The sequence below is a fragment of the Astatotilapia calliptera genome, chromosome 14 (assembly GCF_900246225.1).
Source record: "Astatotilapia calliptera chromosome 14, fAstCal1.2, whole genome shotgun sequence".
NCBI lineage: Eukaryota > Metazoa > Chordata > Actinopteri > Cichliformes > Cichlidae > Astatotilapia > Astatotilapia calliptera.
In genome coordinates, this window is record NC_039315.1 from 30,694,553 (window position 1) to 30,712,435 (window position 17,883).

The 17,883-nt window shown below is 42.7% G+C and overlaps 1 protein-coding gene across 2 annotated transcripts; it reads right to left on the minus strand.

The window, feature by feature from the left end:
- Positions 1–604: 604 nt before the first annotated feature.
- On the minus strand, positions 605–11,021 carry meis3 (myeloid ecotropic viral integration site 3). Of its 2 annotated transcripts, XM_026193365.1 has the most exons (14): positions 10,593–11,021; positions 10,146–10,248; positions 9,623–9,693; positions 6,717–6,856; positions 6,261–6,435; positions 6,124–6,174; positions 5,985–6,035; positions 5,579–5,728; positions 5,310–5,418; positions 4,140–4,285; positions 3,441–3,517; positions 2,041–2,099; positions 1,858–1,944; positions 605–880 (listed from the first exon to the last, which is right to left on the minus strand). In XM_026193365.1, the coding sequence occupies exons 3-14, from the start codon at positions 9,638–9,640 to the stop codon at positions 681–683; spliced, it is 1,263 nt and encodes a 420-aa protein (XP_026049150.1). In that variant the 5' UTR covers positions 9,641–9,693; positions 10,146–10,248; positions 10,593–11,021; the 3' UTR covers positions 605–680. The 2 variants fall into 2 exon arrangements, with proteins under 2 accessions (XP_026049150.1, XP_026049151.1); XM_026193366.1 differs by lacking the exon at positions 9,623–9,693.
- Between the last annotated feature and the right edge of the window lie 6,862 nt (positions 11,022–17,883).

Here is a 17,883-nt window from a genome sequence, read left to right on the forward strand (position 1 = left end):
AAAAAACTAACAAAAAAAATAACAACACAAAAAAACAAAAGAACAAAGCTTTAAATAAAGTTTGTGTGTGAAGGGGAGTGTGTGTGTGTGTGTGTGTGTCTCAGTCTCTGACAGTCAAACATGTGTAGGAAGACAGGGAGGAGTGAAGAAGGCGTGCTCACAGGACCCGAGCCCCGTGCTGTGGCAAAAAGTCCGGGATGAGTATTCATCGGTGTGTCTGATCCAATCCCTGGGTCTTCCTGTGGTTCAGCAGGCATGATGGGAAGTGTAGTTTAAAGCATATGTCTCACCCACAGGACACAGTGGAGTCATTTAAAGAAGAGGAAGCACTTCTACTCTGAAAGAGGTATGGCTTAAACCTGTGGGTCCAGACTAACGCATGTGTGTAAGGGTCACATCCACTTGTGTGAGTGTGTGTTTGTGTGCATGTGTGTTAGGGTGGAACAGCTACATTGAGGTCAGTGTCTTTCAGTGGGGAATGTAAACTTTTGGAGAAATGTGTCTTTTTTTCTTTAAATAGTGTACCTTCATTACACATAATCAGCTGCACGCACTCACACACACACACGCATACATATCCCTCCAAACATATACACACATTCAAACGGCAATTACCCCTCTCTCTCTCTCACACACACACACACACACACACCACATATACACCCCAGATCCTCCCACAACTAATGTGCGTGTATGTCCAGTCCTTGGGTGAGCAGCGGCTCTGCGGGGTGTGCATGAGGCGGCGGGTGGAGCAGCATGGCCGCGTGAGGGTGCGGGCCAGGATAAGAATGGAGGGACGGTCCTGGGTGGGGAGGATAGCCTGGTTGGGACAGGAGAGCGCCGGGGTAGTCACCCTGCAGGGAGGACATTCCCTGGAGACCTGGTGCGAGAAGAAAGTGGAATATTTACGAGGATCCTCCAAGATGCAGAAGTACAGAAGACCCTTCCCTTCTGTCTTAAATCAGTCTTTTCACATTATTAATGGATTATAGGTTTGCACTGGAAACTATGTGAACCTGACGCAGGTATTCAGTGCAGGTTCACCTGTTTAGTTCCTCTTAAGCACCTGAATCCTTTGAAATTTGTAACAGCTTTCAATTAAAGCTACAAATAATTGTTATAATTCATTGCAATATTCTATAAATCAGGAAACATCCCTGTCAGACTTAAAAACAAACGTATGCAGGTTTTAAACAATGCCCTGCTGTACAGCATGTATTTCAGTCCCTTGAACACTGCTGCTGACTTTTAAGAGGTTTTTTAACAACTTTATTTTAGGACACGGGGTTTGGTATTTCAGAGTGGTGTTTAGTGCTGGGCAAAGTTTTTTGTTAATATTAAAATCACAAACTTTAAAACTTCTACTTCAACTAGAAATGAAAATGAAAAAGAAACTGGTGGGTCGTTAATTAACTGTAGCCACGCAGGTAGTTATATTTTATTTAATATGTATAGATATTTCACCTAATCCATGTTATTTATTTTCATTTATTTTCGTTTCATAATCAGCGTTGCTGGTAATTTTCTATAGATTCATACTTCATACTAACTTCTACAGCAAACTGAAAAGACCAAAACAAACATTTCTTAATAATTTCAACTTCCCTCCTTAATTTAGTTCCAAAACCAAAGGCTCCTATTGAAGATATAATATATCATAATATAATAACATAATGATTTCCAGATTCAGCTTGGTGCTGCAGTTGTTGGGGGGTGTTTTCAGAGATGGATAACTCCACATTTGGTGTGCTAATGAGTATTTCCAGCAGCACAAACGGTGTGTGTCTGTCAAAATAAACTATAGTGTTTGTGCTCCTAGTGACGAATGCAGTTCAGCTGTATTTAATTCTGCCGTACCTGCTGTTCGAAGCCCGAGGTGGGCCTGGCCGTCAAGCCCGTAGCCCCCGAGAGCCGCGCCCTCCGGGCTGTAGGGACCACCCTGACCTGTGAGACAACACACGCCTTCTTACACAAATACACAACAGACACACACTCATATGCACACATTTAGATTTACTGAATGACTGACTAAACACTGACCTGAGCGATTTGACTGATCAATCATTGGCTGGACTATTCTCCTCCTGGCATTGATGAACCTGTATGAAGCATTCACATAGATAGAGAGAGAGAGAGAGAGAGAGAGAGAGAGAGAGAGAGAGAGAGAGAGAGAGACACCCGTTAATGGAGAAAAAGGCTGACCGGGAGACTATTAACCTTTTCCATTTTACAACCACTTAACCCTTTCAGAGGACAGAGTAAATCAGCGTTAGGGCAAAGGACGTATCGATCAGCCCTGTGATAATTGATTGATCTGCATTGATTGGATTTGTGTGTGTGTGTGTGTGTGTGTGTGTGTGTGTGTGTGTGTGCGTGCGTGTGTGTGTGTGTGTGTGTGTGTGTGTGTGCGTGCGTGCGTGTGTGTGTGTGTGCTCAGAGAGTGTATAGGAAAGATGCGAGCACTAAATAATTTGATTATTTGATTATTGGTTTACTATTCCGAACACAGAGCTTGTGAATTACATGGCACTGCAGCTTGGGAAAAATGCTTCCTGTTACACGGCACACTCCAGTAAAGTACATTAAATGTCTATTTTCAAATCAATTTTTTTTGTGTGCACTTTTTAACTGGATTAAAAAAAAATACTTTGGGCTTTGTAGAATAAAAACTTGCAAAAAAAGTTCACAAAGCAAAGTAGCAGCAACATAATTTCAACACAACATTAAAAACAGGGCATGCTGGCAGGGAGGATCTTAAATCTCCATCAATAGAGCACCAGAGAAACGAGTCCTAAAACCCAGAAGAGATATAGCAGTTCTACACCTCTGGTTCCCTCGTTTGGATTCAGGTCTCTTTGGTTAGAAAGATGAAATAAGGTCTAGCTTTAAGCTTTAGAAATCTGGATGCATGCTCAATCACCCACACATTTGCATAATGACAAAAAATAGCACTACTGACTAACAATGGGCCAATTAACGTCATTACGCTGAACCCAGGTGGTTTTGTTTATACCATAATGCCTGCATTTTAGTTTTTCCAATTGTACTTATGCTGCAAAGATCAGAAAAGAGATGTGCATTCATTCAGATTAATTTGCTGACATGCCATGAGCTTTTATTTTACACGATAATTAAAGAACAAGAATCTGCTTTGTGCGGAGAAAACAAAGGTGATGCTAACTTCTGGTTTAACCTACAGAAAAAGGAAAAAAAACCTTTCCCTGCCACACTTTAAAGGAACAATGAACGTCAGAGGGGCGGAGCCTAAAGGAGCGTAACTATTGGACAAAGTTTAAACCCTGGAACGCAGTTCTGTTCATATAGCACCAAATCACAAAACTAGTAACATGCACAATAAAAATAAATCTTGGCATAAGAAACATAAAATGTAAAGGTTATGCTTCACATCTAAAAATGTAACTGATGTTGAGCACACTTACCAGTTGTTGACCTGTAAGATGGTCAGTCCTGTATCCTGTGACAGCTGCTTCTTCTGCTCCTCAGATGGGTACGGATGCTGCAGGAGGACACACGAGGCTCAGGTTAGAGAAATCAAACATTCCAGACTCTGCGCTGTGATCTTTTCAGCTTTTGTTGAGAATCATCTCGAGGCCTGAATCTAGAATAAAGCGACGTGTGTGAGCTCTCAGCTCGAACATCGATGACCTTCCGTCTGAGCGAACATCTGCACTCCCATTTTCACCCTCATCAGCCCCTCTCGCTTTCCATCTCAGTATCTCTCTCTAACTCACACACACGTTTTAATAATTGAAGTGAAGCAACATTTGACCTGCCTCATTTAGTAGCTAATTACCAATCCAAGCAGCTCACCAACAATTACTCACTCCATTTCTGTCGCTTCCACAATTATTCAGCAGCAAGCATATTCACATAATCACTTAATCCCAGATTTTTCATTTAATTTAATTGACCTCCATTATACCTCCATTCACCCCTCTTTCTATTCCTGTCATAGACGTTTTGTTCCATGCTAAATCCTCTCTTTCACTAATTACAGCGCGCAGACTTCCTTTGTTTGGTTACCAGTGTGGAAGGATGACTTAACTACCGTTTAAATTCAATATTTTCAAGGGTAATAATTCACTTTAATGTGGAAGGTAGATGAAAAGCCAACCCACCGACAGGTGCTGGAAGAGCCAAGCTCTCATGATATTTGTGGCCACTTTAGGGAAGATCCCCCTCTTCTTGTTGTTCCTCCTGTCTCTGTCCGTCTCGTCCTCCTCACCTGTGCTGGGAGAGGCCACGCCTCCATCGAGACCATCGCCTGCAGGGAGACCATGGAATCATCATCATCCTAAATGACTGCCAGCATCTATCAGGTCCCAACTCACGCGAGCCCACTAAGCAAATGTGTTTGACCCGAGACAGGCAAACTGCGTCAGCTTTAAAACCACACTCTGCTTTCACAAATCAAACTCACCATAACTATTATTTTACAGTTTAGTATAACTGCTGTGCATGTCATTCATTTTACGGTTGAAAGATGGTTAATTTTCTAGAGTTATTGCACTGAAACTATTTTTTCTATCCAGCTTGAAATATTTAATATTGCAAATGACAGAGAAAGGCAGTAATTTGTCTTTAAGAAGCTGAAAGCGAAGAATGTTTCTCATTTTTGTTTAAAAACACCTAAAGTGATTCATTGATTATCAATGCAGCTACCAGTAGTTATGATAATACTGGCTTGTTTTAACACACAGTTATTTATATTCTTACTATACACAGTGAATGTGTAACCTGCTTTCCCTGTGTCTGCTTCCTCACTGCAGTGTTTTCTGGTGCACACAGTAGCTCTGTTCATCATTAACTATTGATGTCATGTAAATAATACACATATGATCATGTCTCACGCACAAATTGTCCTCTGCTCTGCGCAAACTGATTCTTTTGCTTTCCACTCTATCTGCCTGTCTTTTCTGTACTCTGACTCTTTAACCCTGTGGACACCTGCCAGGTAACACCCTTATGTCTCTTCTCTAAACTGAGTGGTTTCTGTCATGTTTCAGGCATGCTTCCAGCACAAAAGGACTGGCTGTGCATCAGACGTTAGTGAGAATGACCTCTCCCTATACAGTTTATTAGGACTACCCTCAGAAAAACCTGAAGCCTGCTCTTATGGCCATCAAACTAAGTATTTATAGATATATATTGAGAAACACATCATTGAGGGTACAGAGATTGGGGAAAGAGTTAAATTTAATTCCCTGATGGTTTTAGATATATCATAGCTGCGACTTCCTTTGGCTATTATAATTATGCAGCTAAGATCTGTGCTAGCGTATGTGTACCTGCATCACTACAGGTGTCTGCTGTGCTGTGTGAAGGTAGGCCACAGGTGCCTGGCGTTCCCAGAGGAGTAGTGGCACATTCATCTGGCTCTCGTAGCCACGATGCATTCTGCAGGCACAGGGAAAGATGGAGGACAGAGGTGAGATGAGGAATTCCTAGTACAGGCGGAATAAAAGGGAATTGAGAAACACTAGGGGCACTACTCTGGATTCTCAGTGGACACAGATGGATGTGTGATAAGCATGCCGATCAACATCCAACGTCTCACCTGCTCCGACAGACTGGTACAGGACCCGGTGAAATCCTCCATGTCAGACTTGGACCCACCCTCTCGCTCATCCAGCACAAGGTCTGTGGGCATTTTGCCCTTCAGACAGGTGATGTAGCGATGGCAGAAATTATCACACAGGTCGTGCACCTTGGGAAAAAGATTTATTTATTTATTTATTTTTACAGATTTTTACTTAATAATTAATACTAATAATACCTAATAATGAGCTTTAAGCTTTAAGCCTACCAACAGATTAAAGGACAGGTGCACATATTTCAAATTTAAAGAAATTATAACTATAACAATAAGAATTTTACAGACTTATTGCCTTTCTTGTTTAGTTTAATAAAAAGAAATATGATGCTAAACAAAGATAACATCAACAACATGCAGTCTCACCAACCTTCTCTAACTCCAGTAAATGAAAGCGAAGAACCTGTATGGCCTGGATCATCTGAGGAGGAAAGATGCACTTTAGTTATGAAAACATATCCCACAATGTGAAATCTGAGTTAAGTGTGAAGTTAGTTGGTGCATCATACCAAATTGTCCAGCTCGGGATTGGAAGAAAAAATGGGTTTCTCTGACCGAATCTACAACCCGGTATTAAAAAAATCTGTAAGCAAACAACATCAGCTGAGACCTGGTTCTCTGATTGGGCCTCACAGTCACCGCTCACCTGCTTTGCGAAGGCGGCGATGTCATCGTTGAAGGATTCGGAGGAGCAGACGTCGCTGTGATTGGTCATGCCAGGGAGGTGGGAGGTTGCTGACAGGGAGGTGGAGTCTCGAGGGGAGCAGGTGGCCAGCTCACACTTCTCAAACACTAAGGCCAGCAGTGGAAACAGTGGGTGACTGTACACACACACACACACACACACACACACACACACACACACACACACACACACACAGAGTTAACAAACTATACATAAACACAGTCACAGTTGACATTCATGTGTTAAGAGAAACTTTAAACCGCAGTATTTATGTTGCACACAGCTATAAACACTCCATGTGTATTTTCATATTCAGCACAAACATATACTTTATGTTAATCTCATAAGAGTGTGCATGTACTTAAAATTTTTCTAGCCACTGGAAGGCTACTAAATCATTTTTTGACACATGCTTACCCGTAGATCTGGTCCTTGTGGTGTTTGAGGGAGTCGGGGATGGTGGGTCCGTACTGCGGGGGAGGAAGCCCCCGGACTTCATCCCCGTACCCCCCCACCGACATGCCCTCTGACCCTGAGTAGTGCACCAGCTCTTCATACTGAAACACAATTAGATGAAAAGACAGAAAACATGAGACACGTTGGACATCTGTGGCTGTCTGACATCAAATCACACTGGGATTTTATTATGTGGTCGGGCTGTCAGTGGAACGGTCTAATATACAGTTACAGTTACTAGACCTGATGTGGGTTTATATCTGTATGCTTCTGTTTATGCTGTCATTTATATAAATGGAAAATGACCGCATATTGATATTGTAAGTTTGAGTATGTGTGTAAGTGCTATTACAACTAGTAATCCTAGCTAATCTGAAACTAACTGTCGAACCAGTGTCACTGCAGTTTGATGTAACGTTCATGAGAAAAATGGCCTGGATCATCTGAGGAGGAAAGATGCACTTTAATTATGAAAAATTGCTTTTTTTTTCACTTTGGTAGAATGATGAGATACTTAAGGAAATTCTAGCAATGCCAGGATCCTAAAACACTCATGAAAGCCAAACAGAAGCAGCAGCAGCAGAGCTGCAAAGCAGTTATCCTCACTACTTGAAAAGTTTACTTTCTGTGAGCTAAGAAGAAGAGGAGGAGATAACAAAAGAAGGCGATGTCATCTTTGAAGAAAGACAGCAAGCCTGTAGCTGCTAATACAGTATCCTGGTTGCATTACTCAGACAAGACAGTAGCTGTGCAGACATCTCTCATGATTTGCTGTGTGACAGCCTCACTGAGGCCCACTTGCAGAGGGAATCATACACAGACATATGTTGCAGACGCAATGACTCACACATGCACAGAGACAATCGTGCACTCAGCAGCCCTCAAAATACGTGTCATGAATCCACATGTCTGACTCCCTGGTTCCCCCAACTTGCTCTGTCTCTGTGTGAGTTTTATTGAGTTATTGAAACTCAGTCTCTAAGGTGATGTTGCTCAGGTCAGAAGATCTGCTTCTGGGACTCCTGTTACACCCCCAAAGGGCCACTGGGATCAGACTGCACGGGACAAGTGACCCCAGCATGGACACCTTTAACTTCAGTGTTATTTTAATCCAGTCATTAATGTTATGATGCGCTTAGGCTGGTTTTTACCAGACTGCGCAGACTGTTTCCAAATAAAGGTTTCTGATTAACCACATTATTTTTTTATTTATTTTACTCAGAAGTGTCCACTTCCAGATCATCAGTGATGTTTATTTGTATAGTGCAAAAGCAGATAACCTGCAAGTGGTGAGACAGTGAAACCTGGTATAAAAGCAATTATTCTCCCTCAATGTTAACCTCTGGGAATTACATAAAAGAATGAAACAGAAATTAAATCATTCCTCTTTACACGCATGCACATGCCTTCCATGAAAACCCCTCTTTAGGACCCCTTTGGAGGTCTCCGGACCCCACTTTGGGAACCACTGTCCTAAACGCCTTATCAAATTGTTGCATTTCAGCCTCACATATGGCCACCGGGATCACAGAAAGCACCTGCTCTGAGGCCCTGTCCCCGGACACCTTCTAGTTTTTATGGAGGCTGGCTATTAACACAATCACCGCTATCAGATTGCGCGTCTCTCTTTACGCACGGCCCCTATCGAGTTTCCGTGCGTCGAGGCGGATCAAAGCGAACAAGTCGAGATGACAAATTCCGCGAATGTTCCCTTTTTTTTTCCAGAAAAGTCACGGAGCCGGTAAACAGGATTCAGATGGCAGAACAACATTTTCATTATATTTAAAAAAAAAGAAGTTATAGCTGGCCTAACAGGAGACTTTGAGCTGTTTGACTATGGTCATATGCGCCACAGTAACGCAAAGTTTTCTAAAAGAGGAAACCTGGAGCAGATGCTGTGTTTCATAAATGTCAGACACTATGTGAAAGTAAAGCTGAGCAAAAGAAGCTAATGTTCTATCAGCGGAGAATAATTTAACTGTAAATATAAATTCTTTCAAACTGAAATTTAAAAACTGTGTTTTAAAACAAGAAACACGCAATTTAATCTATGGGCTTAAAAGTACAAGCCTGCTTTCATTTTACTGGAAAATAACTAAGTGTGGATATTTTTGATAATTTTGTGCTAAACTTCAGATTTTCCACGCTCTTCTAAAATCAATAAACCTTAAAAATCGCAAAGCGCAAGCAGCGGGCGATACCCTCCACAAGGAAAGAACATAGATTTAGCATATATTTCTATAATGCACTGTTTAAAAATTGTATTAATTATTAAATTTGCCTAAGATATGGAAATGATTATCTACAGCTTTCCAAAACGAAATCTACATATTTCTTCTGAGGGTAAAATACCCGTACCTGTTGCAGGTTATAGACTGGAGCGCCACAATATAGGCGTGTTTTTCGCAGAGACACGTTAAAGCACTGATTTCCATTTGAATTGATTGTTTAATTTTAATTTTTAACTTTTCTCTTTTAATCTGCGTTATTACTGTACGAACCCGAATAAAAACATTTAACGTTAAATGGAGCAGTGAAAATCTTCTGTCTCTCAATATACAAATGAGCCATACAGCAAGTATCCATTTTATTTCTGCGATCTGAAAATCTTTCAGTTTCTTTATATGGGCTCTGTGTGCAAGCAGTTCCCGGTACACGTGGTTGTCCATGTTTGGCCCCTGCTGCTCTCGCTGTCTGCGCTGTTTTCACACGGCAGTGATTTTCTGTATACACACTGAATATCTACACTTGCTTTCCTCCATTCAGAGGTCTCTGTCCGCCTGCTGCCCGTCAGCCTATTTCTCCTCCTCCACCACCACCACCACCAAGCCTCTGAATCACTGTAGCAAAAAAACTGACCTACTTACCGAGTTGCAGAGCTGCATCTCTTCTCCTCTGCCTCTTAATGACCTCCACTCTAAACCTATCTGACATTAGGCTATACGCAAAAAAAAAAAAAAAGACATTCTTTTATGGTTCCCACACTGCAAGTTATGCATCGCATAAACTAAACTAGACCGAATTTTAACTCGTGAAATAGATTATGGTTGATTAAAAGTGGTGGGCCAAAAAGTTCTTTGAATCAATATCAAATTGATTATAAGTAAGCATTTAGCTGCTATATACAGAATATTTTATGATGAGTTTTTATAGCATGAAATGATATTAATGTTCTGTCCTTTCCCCTACTAAACATCCACTGCTCTCCTTTCACTGGGCCTTGATTTTTTCTTTTTTTTTATGTGCCCTGCAAGCAAGAGGATTTCCTACCATGTGCTCCCTTTGTGACTGTTTTCTAATTACTTCTCTGTAATGATAAAACGATGTTAGCCGAGACAGGCTCTTGTCTGCCTCACTCATTAAAAAAAAGAAAAAAAAGAGCAGCCCTACCCTCTTCTCCATGCGACCCGACAGCCAGTCCTACACCGGGGATGATGATGCGCTGCTCGGCTAGCGCAGCGTGCTTTGCTCCCTTCCTCTGCCTTCCGGGGTCCTGGAAATAAAAGTGCATTTGTTTTTATATTTATTGTGAATTAAGTTGTAATTGTAAGAACAGCCCATGGGATTCAACAACAGCGTGAGGTATTGGATATAAACACTTAGGACCTGCTCCTTGTGTGCGTGTGTGTGTTTACTCCGAGTCCATCGTGCTTTATATAACAACATAACGACGGGACTAGAGGTTTTATGGACGGCTGATATTCTATGGAGGACCTAATGCTTTATAGTAAGATAATAGCTAATAAACGCTATAATAATCCCAGCAGCCCATTAAACGCTATTGCCGGATGAGGAGGAGTAATGCGAGGCTCAAATAAATGGTGTAAAATGTCCCACCGAGACGTAAACGCTTGCCGTATCCTGTCCTACGCCGTGTCCGGTGTAGTCCACAATCCCCCGGTGTGAAAGGGAGCGGCGGCTTCCTGCAGCGCCTCGCCTCCGCCTGGTGCGCGTCTCGCTCCGGATCGCAGAGCGTCGGGATGCTCGGTGCTGTGGAAGACGGACTCACAGACAGCGTCCCTCCTTTCCCCCCAGTTTTTTTCTTCTTCTTCTTCCTTTCCTGGCTCCTCGCGTTTGGCTGTCCGCTCAGCATACGGCGACAGGCTGGAAAATGTCACGGCTGGGAATGAGCAATGGTGTTTTCAGCCTCCAGAGGAGAGACGGAGGAGGAGGAGGTGCAGAGAAGGAGGAGGTGGAGTGGTGGTGATGGTGATGGTGGCGGTGTGCGGGGAGGTTTCGGAGGGTCAAAACACGACGGGGTCTCTTGCCCCCCCACCCACGCCCCCCCTCATCCCTCCTCCTCCCTTTCCTTCTTTTCCCCTCCTCCTTATCCTTATCACACACACAAACGCCAGAGAAGAAGAAGAAGACGCAGACCCCCTCGATCGCTTTTTTGTTTTTATCTCCGCGCTGATTTCACTCCTCCACCCCTCCATCCTCCCCCTGCAGCTGCGCGGTTATCATCTCGGGATAACTGGGGAGAAGAATAGCGATAGCTCACACTGTTTAAGAGAATCTATGAAAATCCAGACACTTTGAAGGTGTGTGATCACCTTCACACACACACAACAAAGACATTTCATTCAAAACGGTCTCCTTCTGAAATATGGGCACTTTAATCACATGTGCAACAATTAGGACTTGAATTAGAAAGAGAAAGCTGTAGAAAAATAACGCTGGTTTGCCTTCGGCGGAGTTCATCTCCACTAATTATAGGATTAAAGTTGGTCTCGGTGAAGCTATCCCTCCTGTGCCTCATAAATAAGTTTGGAGCGTGCTCATGACATTTACAGGCTCACAGTGTTTTGCTGTTTTTGTTGACGTCCATTCAAGGGCAGCCTTTTGACCCAAATCAAATGCCACCCTTTGGCCCTCTTTCTTAATTGTTGTTGTTGATTGAAAGACGTCCGAAAATAAAACCATTACGCGTAACTTTCATTTTAACCAGAAAGAGAGAAACAGAGAGAGAGAGGGGGGACCTTTCAGATGTTAGTGGCATTGCTAAACTCGCCGTCTTGTGTTGTAAATGACATCTAAGTAACATGATAATTATCCAAAACGTTCTTTTCCCCCGGGCCCTGCTGTGAGGGGCCAACAGGCGGCTGCTTTTCAATCAGCAGCGGCTTGGCGGGGATCAGGAGGCCGGGGCAGGCGGCTCTGTGGGCGGCACGGTGTTTGGCCGTAGGGCCGCCTGCGAGGGCCCCGCGTCGTCCCTGCAGCCGGGGAGGGCTTTCAACTCCGCAGGGTGCTGCTTTCCTGCGGGGGTGATCACAGAGCTCAAGCCCCATCCTACACTGAGCCACGATGCCATGTCAATGGGCTGGAAAAGGCGATCCAAGGCTTGTTTTCTCTTTAACAGGTTAAATGAAAGGATTAACACCGAAGCGTGTAACATCTGATGGATTCATCTTCGCAGGGCTTTAGATTTTCCTCTAACCCTTTCCACAACACAAATAGCCTACTGAATTAACATAAGTTAATTTTTTCAAAGTTTTTTTTTTCAAGCCCTTAAGACTACAGTGACCCGGATGGCTGACGACATACACGACCATCAAAAGTTATTGATTTCTTGATCAGATCTTGATCCGGATTTTTCTCAAGCATTTTTCTGAATTGGACCATAAATCTTCGCACTTTATCCAACAGGCTGTTTATCTAAACACAGATTACATCCATTTACATCACAAACACTTAAACGACCCATCACTTTTATCACAGCTGTAACACCTCCTTTCACTCACAGCATAACAACACGTTTTAACACAACATATGTTATTAAGTTTGTGCTAACGGGTAACACGGCTGATCTGAATGTTCTCACGGAGGCACACAGAGATGCCCCAAAATAACTCACAGAGCAAACTGCAGGGTAGCATTTATATTCACCTTCAGCTGGTGGCTTATCAACATTCATTAGTGGTTTATTAGCTCTTCATTAGTCATTATACAACACTTCCCTTGTTCTGCACAACCAGATTGTAAGTTAGTAAGACTTTTCTCATTATAACGTCCTAGTTATTGCTTAATAAGTGAAAAACTGGTTATTGGAAGGAGGTCTCGTTGAATTTTCAGAAACAGACAGACTTAATTTAACACTACTAACTACAGAATATTAGATTAAATATTCTGATATCAATTAATAAATGGCACATTAAATGTTAATTTAACCTCTCTCTAACAGGTAGTTATTGTTTCCAAACCGTGGAATAATAGTTGGTAATACTTGGTAATTATTTAATAATTGAACATCATATAAATAGGTATTGTAAGTTCCCAACTACTGCTTATCAAACTCTATAAATGATTCATAAAGACTGTGGAGTGAACATATTTTGTAAAGTAAAGTTATATTAAAAATGCTTTTGTTAAAAAATGTGTAGGAAAGCAGGTAGAGTGGAATCATAAGACTCCAAACATGAAGTCTGTGGCTCATTGACCTCCTTCAGTCACTGTTATTTTTTTTATTTCTGCTTTGTGTTTACGCTGCCATCTGTTTGGTTATGTTTAGTCTTGATTAGGTTGAGAAAAAGATCGTGATTTAGGCTGAAATACAATGCAAGCAGCAGTATCTGACATCCTTTGACCAGTGAGGACAGGCTCACTGCTCAGTAATGAAATAACGTTCAATCATTAACAAATACATAATATGGTATTTATAAATATTATATGTAGTGTAAGTGTAATTGAATGCTATCCTTACTGTCTATTATCAGCTATTCAATTAACTATCAGTTTAGACATAAACCCTAAATTGATGGCATTAACATAAATTACCCCCTTGCTACTCACAAGTATGCATTATTAATGATTACTTGTTTGCTTGTTAGCAGTAAAATTCATGTTTTCTACAGTGTAATGTCCCACTATTTATCAAGAGTTTTTAGCACTTGTATTTATAGTGTGTTATTGAGTTGATGAATATGTGTGTGTCCTGAAAAAGCCTTAGAAAGTGCATTGTAATTACTAACCATGAGCCAATATGCAGTTGATAATCATGTTGGAATAATTAATAATATTAATAATAATTAAAAATAAATAAATACTTATAGGTATTATAACATGGGTTTGTTAATATAAAGAGTTAAAATGTGTGCGTTAAAACAACACATCGTGAAACAAGATTACAACATTGAAACAGTAAATTAGCTCTTGTAGTTAGGATTCTATCTTTGCTATATTGTTGCTTTATCAGCTTGATAAAACAACAACAAAAGTTGCACCACCTCTACTATGTAGAATAGATTGTCCTGTGTCTCTCCCCTTACCTCAAACCGGTCAAAGCAGGTGGCCGCCCCTCCCTGAACCTAGTTCTGCTGGAGGTTTCTTCCTTTTAAAAGGGAGTTTTTCCTCCCCACTGTCACCAAGTGTGCATAAGGGATCATCTGATTGTCGGGGTTTTCTCTGTAACATTGTGGAGTCTTTCCCTTAAAATATAAAGCGCCCTGAAGTGACTGTTGTTGTGATTTCGTTCTATATAAATAAGATTTAATTGAATTTTTTCTACCCACTAAATGTGCGATTCACTGGGTTGTTTACACAACCTCTTCCAAATGTGCACAAAAGTCTTTGTGGGTTTGTGCTTAATCATTTCTTAATGTAAAATAGATGACTTACTATCGCTACTTTGTTAGTTTTTCCATTCCTGACAATCATGACATGATTAAAGACTTTTCATAGATCAGATTAAAGCAATATTAATCTTTATGCAAAAGTTTTTCTATACATGCGTGTCAACAAAACAAAAGCCTTACTCGTACGCCATAAACTAGATTTCCTTTTGCTGCCTTTAGAGGATCCCCACCTTGTTCTTCTTATAACATGCTGTTTGGATGAGTGTACATTTTCAGCATAATTATTTAAAACCCAGTCTGAACATGAGGTCACATGCTATCACTTGTGCAGTAATTCAGTCCGTGTTTGGCAGACAGTGCGACTGCATGCGCGGTGGCTGATAAAAACGTAGTATTGGCTTCTTGTCTGACTCCCAGGTTAATTCAGCTTTACGTGTTGGCCTTGTGTTGTTGGGGACCTTGTGTAAAGAACGGGCTCGCTCTCTACACCAAAGAGCTGGAAATCAGTCAGGCAGGTTCACTGTGGGACCATTCGCCATGTCAGGGCTGCTGCAGTTATTTGTCATTCCCTGTCAAGGCTCAGGCGCTCTCTCCACTGCACAAGGCCTGTTGGGTGCACGTGCTTGCAGTAGACCCAGAGATGCATATACGTGTTTGTGTGTATGTAAATGTGTGTGCTCGCTTGCTTGTTTGCTTGCGTGCTGGAGGGTTACTGTCAAGGTGGTCAGTGGTGGTTTACAGTGGTTTACAGTGGTTCAGTGGTTTACACGAAGGTCAGTGGTACTCTTCTAAACTGGGCCTCACTGCAGGTGATGCCCAGGGCTAGAAAACAGGAAACAACAGGCAGAGTTGTGTGTGGAACTGTTTGAATGTGAGAGCGCATGTGTCTTTATGTTCTTCTTGTGTGACACAGGAAAAATAGAAAGAGGGTTTGTCTGTAAACTCATCAAGTTCCCAGCAGAATTTCCTCCCACTTTCCTCTTCCTGTTCTCAGCTAAATGCAGCTGCTGCTGCAAAAACAAATGTGACATTGCCAGCTGTTGACACTTTTAAAATTCCAGTCCATCCTTTTCATCATCTGCAAGGTGAAAATCAGCCACCTCCAGCAACTGCTGCTGTTGCTGCTGCCCCATTTCGCAACAAAACTCTAGTTTTACTCGACTTGAGAAGGCCACCCAGCCTTGTTGACTTCAGTGACTCCACCATTAAGAAAATATGGCTGCTATGACCTCTGGCAACCACACTGAACCACCCAAAACATCAGACAACCGTAAGCCTTTGCCGCCTGCTTTGCGAATGAGGGGATGAGGAAAGGAACAAGAGAGAGGTAAAAGTGGGGTGCAGTTAGTGGGTGCAGAGTGCATTTTTATGAGGCCATGCCTATCTAGTTTCTTTTTTGTCTGGCTGTGTGGACATAAATTTTTACCCTCCCTCCCTCCCTCCTTGCCCGTGTTCCTCCATCTCTCTCCGGTTTTCTTCTGGCATGCTGGCCAAGCAAATCCGCCCTTATCGACCTGCTCCTGCAGCCTGTTTGCAAACTTTCCCCCCAGTTTCTCTCAGTCCCCTCAACCCGTGTCATTCATCTTCCTTCACGTCCCCGCTGCCATCTTACCATATTTCCATTCCCTGGTTCCCTCGGCCTTCTGCTTTGCCATATTTTTTGTCTTTAAAGGCCAAAACCACCTTTATTCCCTTCAGTTATTTTCTTCTCTTCCATTCTTCCCCTCCTTCTCCTCCACCACCTCCACCCCCCCACCCCTGGTCCCCACCCTACCCCCTTATAGATGGAGATTAACTGGGGAGAGCAGCGCCATCCGTCCTCGTGACTGTTTGTTGTTAAGGAGATGGATGGAAGCTCCCTCTGCCAGCCCCACGCAGCCGCAATTACACCAGCCGCCATGATGGATGGAGGGGAGGGAAAAGGGGGGTGGTGGAGAGGAGGGAGCCACAGAGAGGGGGGCATCTATCACACCCCTTAATCTACCTGTCACTGCATGGCTTGCATGGGTAGAGGAGGGGCCGAAGGGAAGAAGAGAGTCGGCTTTACATCCACAGCTGGTCGAAGCTTCTTTTTTTTTTCTTAACACAAAATTTCTTTTTCTTTTTTTCTTTTTTTTTTTGCAGAACTTGGCCTGCAAGAAAGGGACATTAAATATCCCGATCAGTTTAATTGATTTCCCAGAGCCCACTCAATTCTGCTGAGCATACCACGTGTGTGTGTTTGAAGTGTGTGTGCATGTTCGGCGGGCATCAACAGGTAATGAGATGCAGATTCTATTGCCCTTTTGACGAAACCCACACTTTGCATAAACCTCATAACATATACATATATATCCACACTAAATCTCAAGTGATAAACATGCAGAAAGGTGACCACAATACACACACACAGTACCAAACTAAGTTGTTTAGCATCCCCCCACACACACTCACCCCTCCAACATTCTGAGCTCCTTCTCATACCTGTTGAAGACATCATGACCTATCACAGAATAAATCTGCATACATCACCTGCAGCACTTCTTCATTCCCCCCCCCCCCCCCCCCCCCCCACACACACACACACACACAATGGTACAGAAATGTTATGAAAAGTAATCTGAGGTCTCCTTCCCTCGACCCCTCCCCCTCCTTCTCTCCCCATCTTCCTCCTCCACCTCCTCATCTGTCCAGAGAAGAGAGAGAGATGGGATGGAGGGATTAATACTCTTCCGCCCAAGCCAACCCTGAGAATGATAGATGGACAGATGCAGGAAGGGAGTGGAGGAGGAGAGAGATTAAAGGAGAGAAGTCTGAGGGTTCATAAATCCAAAAGAGTAGAGACCTGGTCCGCATCACACACTAATAAGATCTGCAAGAAATCTATGATGAGGAAGAGAGGTGGAGTGAAGAGGAGGGAGAGAGATGGGAGTGATGTAATAGCATTAGATGTAATCTAATCATGGCAATAAGATGTGAATGGATGAGTGTGAGCATGGTGATTATGCAGAAGAGGGATGGCAGTGCGTTGATGAAGCTTCGAGGCCTTGTTATTAAACAACAGATCAACAGACAGGCCTCACTGAGGAGCTTTCTGCTGCAAAGGCTCCATAAAAACGCTGTGTTTGTCGTACTTTTTGACAGATTTTATCACGCTGGCTGCCACCAGATGAAAACAAGAAGTGGTAACACAGTGGGTGCTGTATGGCTGCAGAATGTCTCTGTCTGAAGTAAATGTAAATCAGGAAGAAAATGTGTGTTGATTGAAATGAATCATTCTGTGTGTCATGAAAGCTATGTGCTTCATCATGTTCGTGTAGGTGTGTGTGTGTGGCAGCCATCAGCATGTACAGAATCAACTGTAAGTGCATTAAGTGCAGTCGTGCAGCCTGATCTGACTTGGAACAGATAGAGTGCTCCTTCACCTCCCTCCTCTTCTCTGCGACCCCACTGCCACCAACCCCTCCCCCTCATCCCCAACTTCTCCAGCCTCCCCTCAGTCCACTGGGCCACATTTTTCATGGCCCAGCTGTCGTAGGGCTTTGATTGGTTGGCCCGGCGGACAGATAGCCGATAGG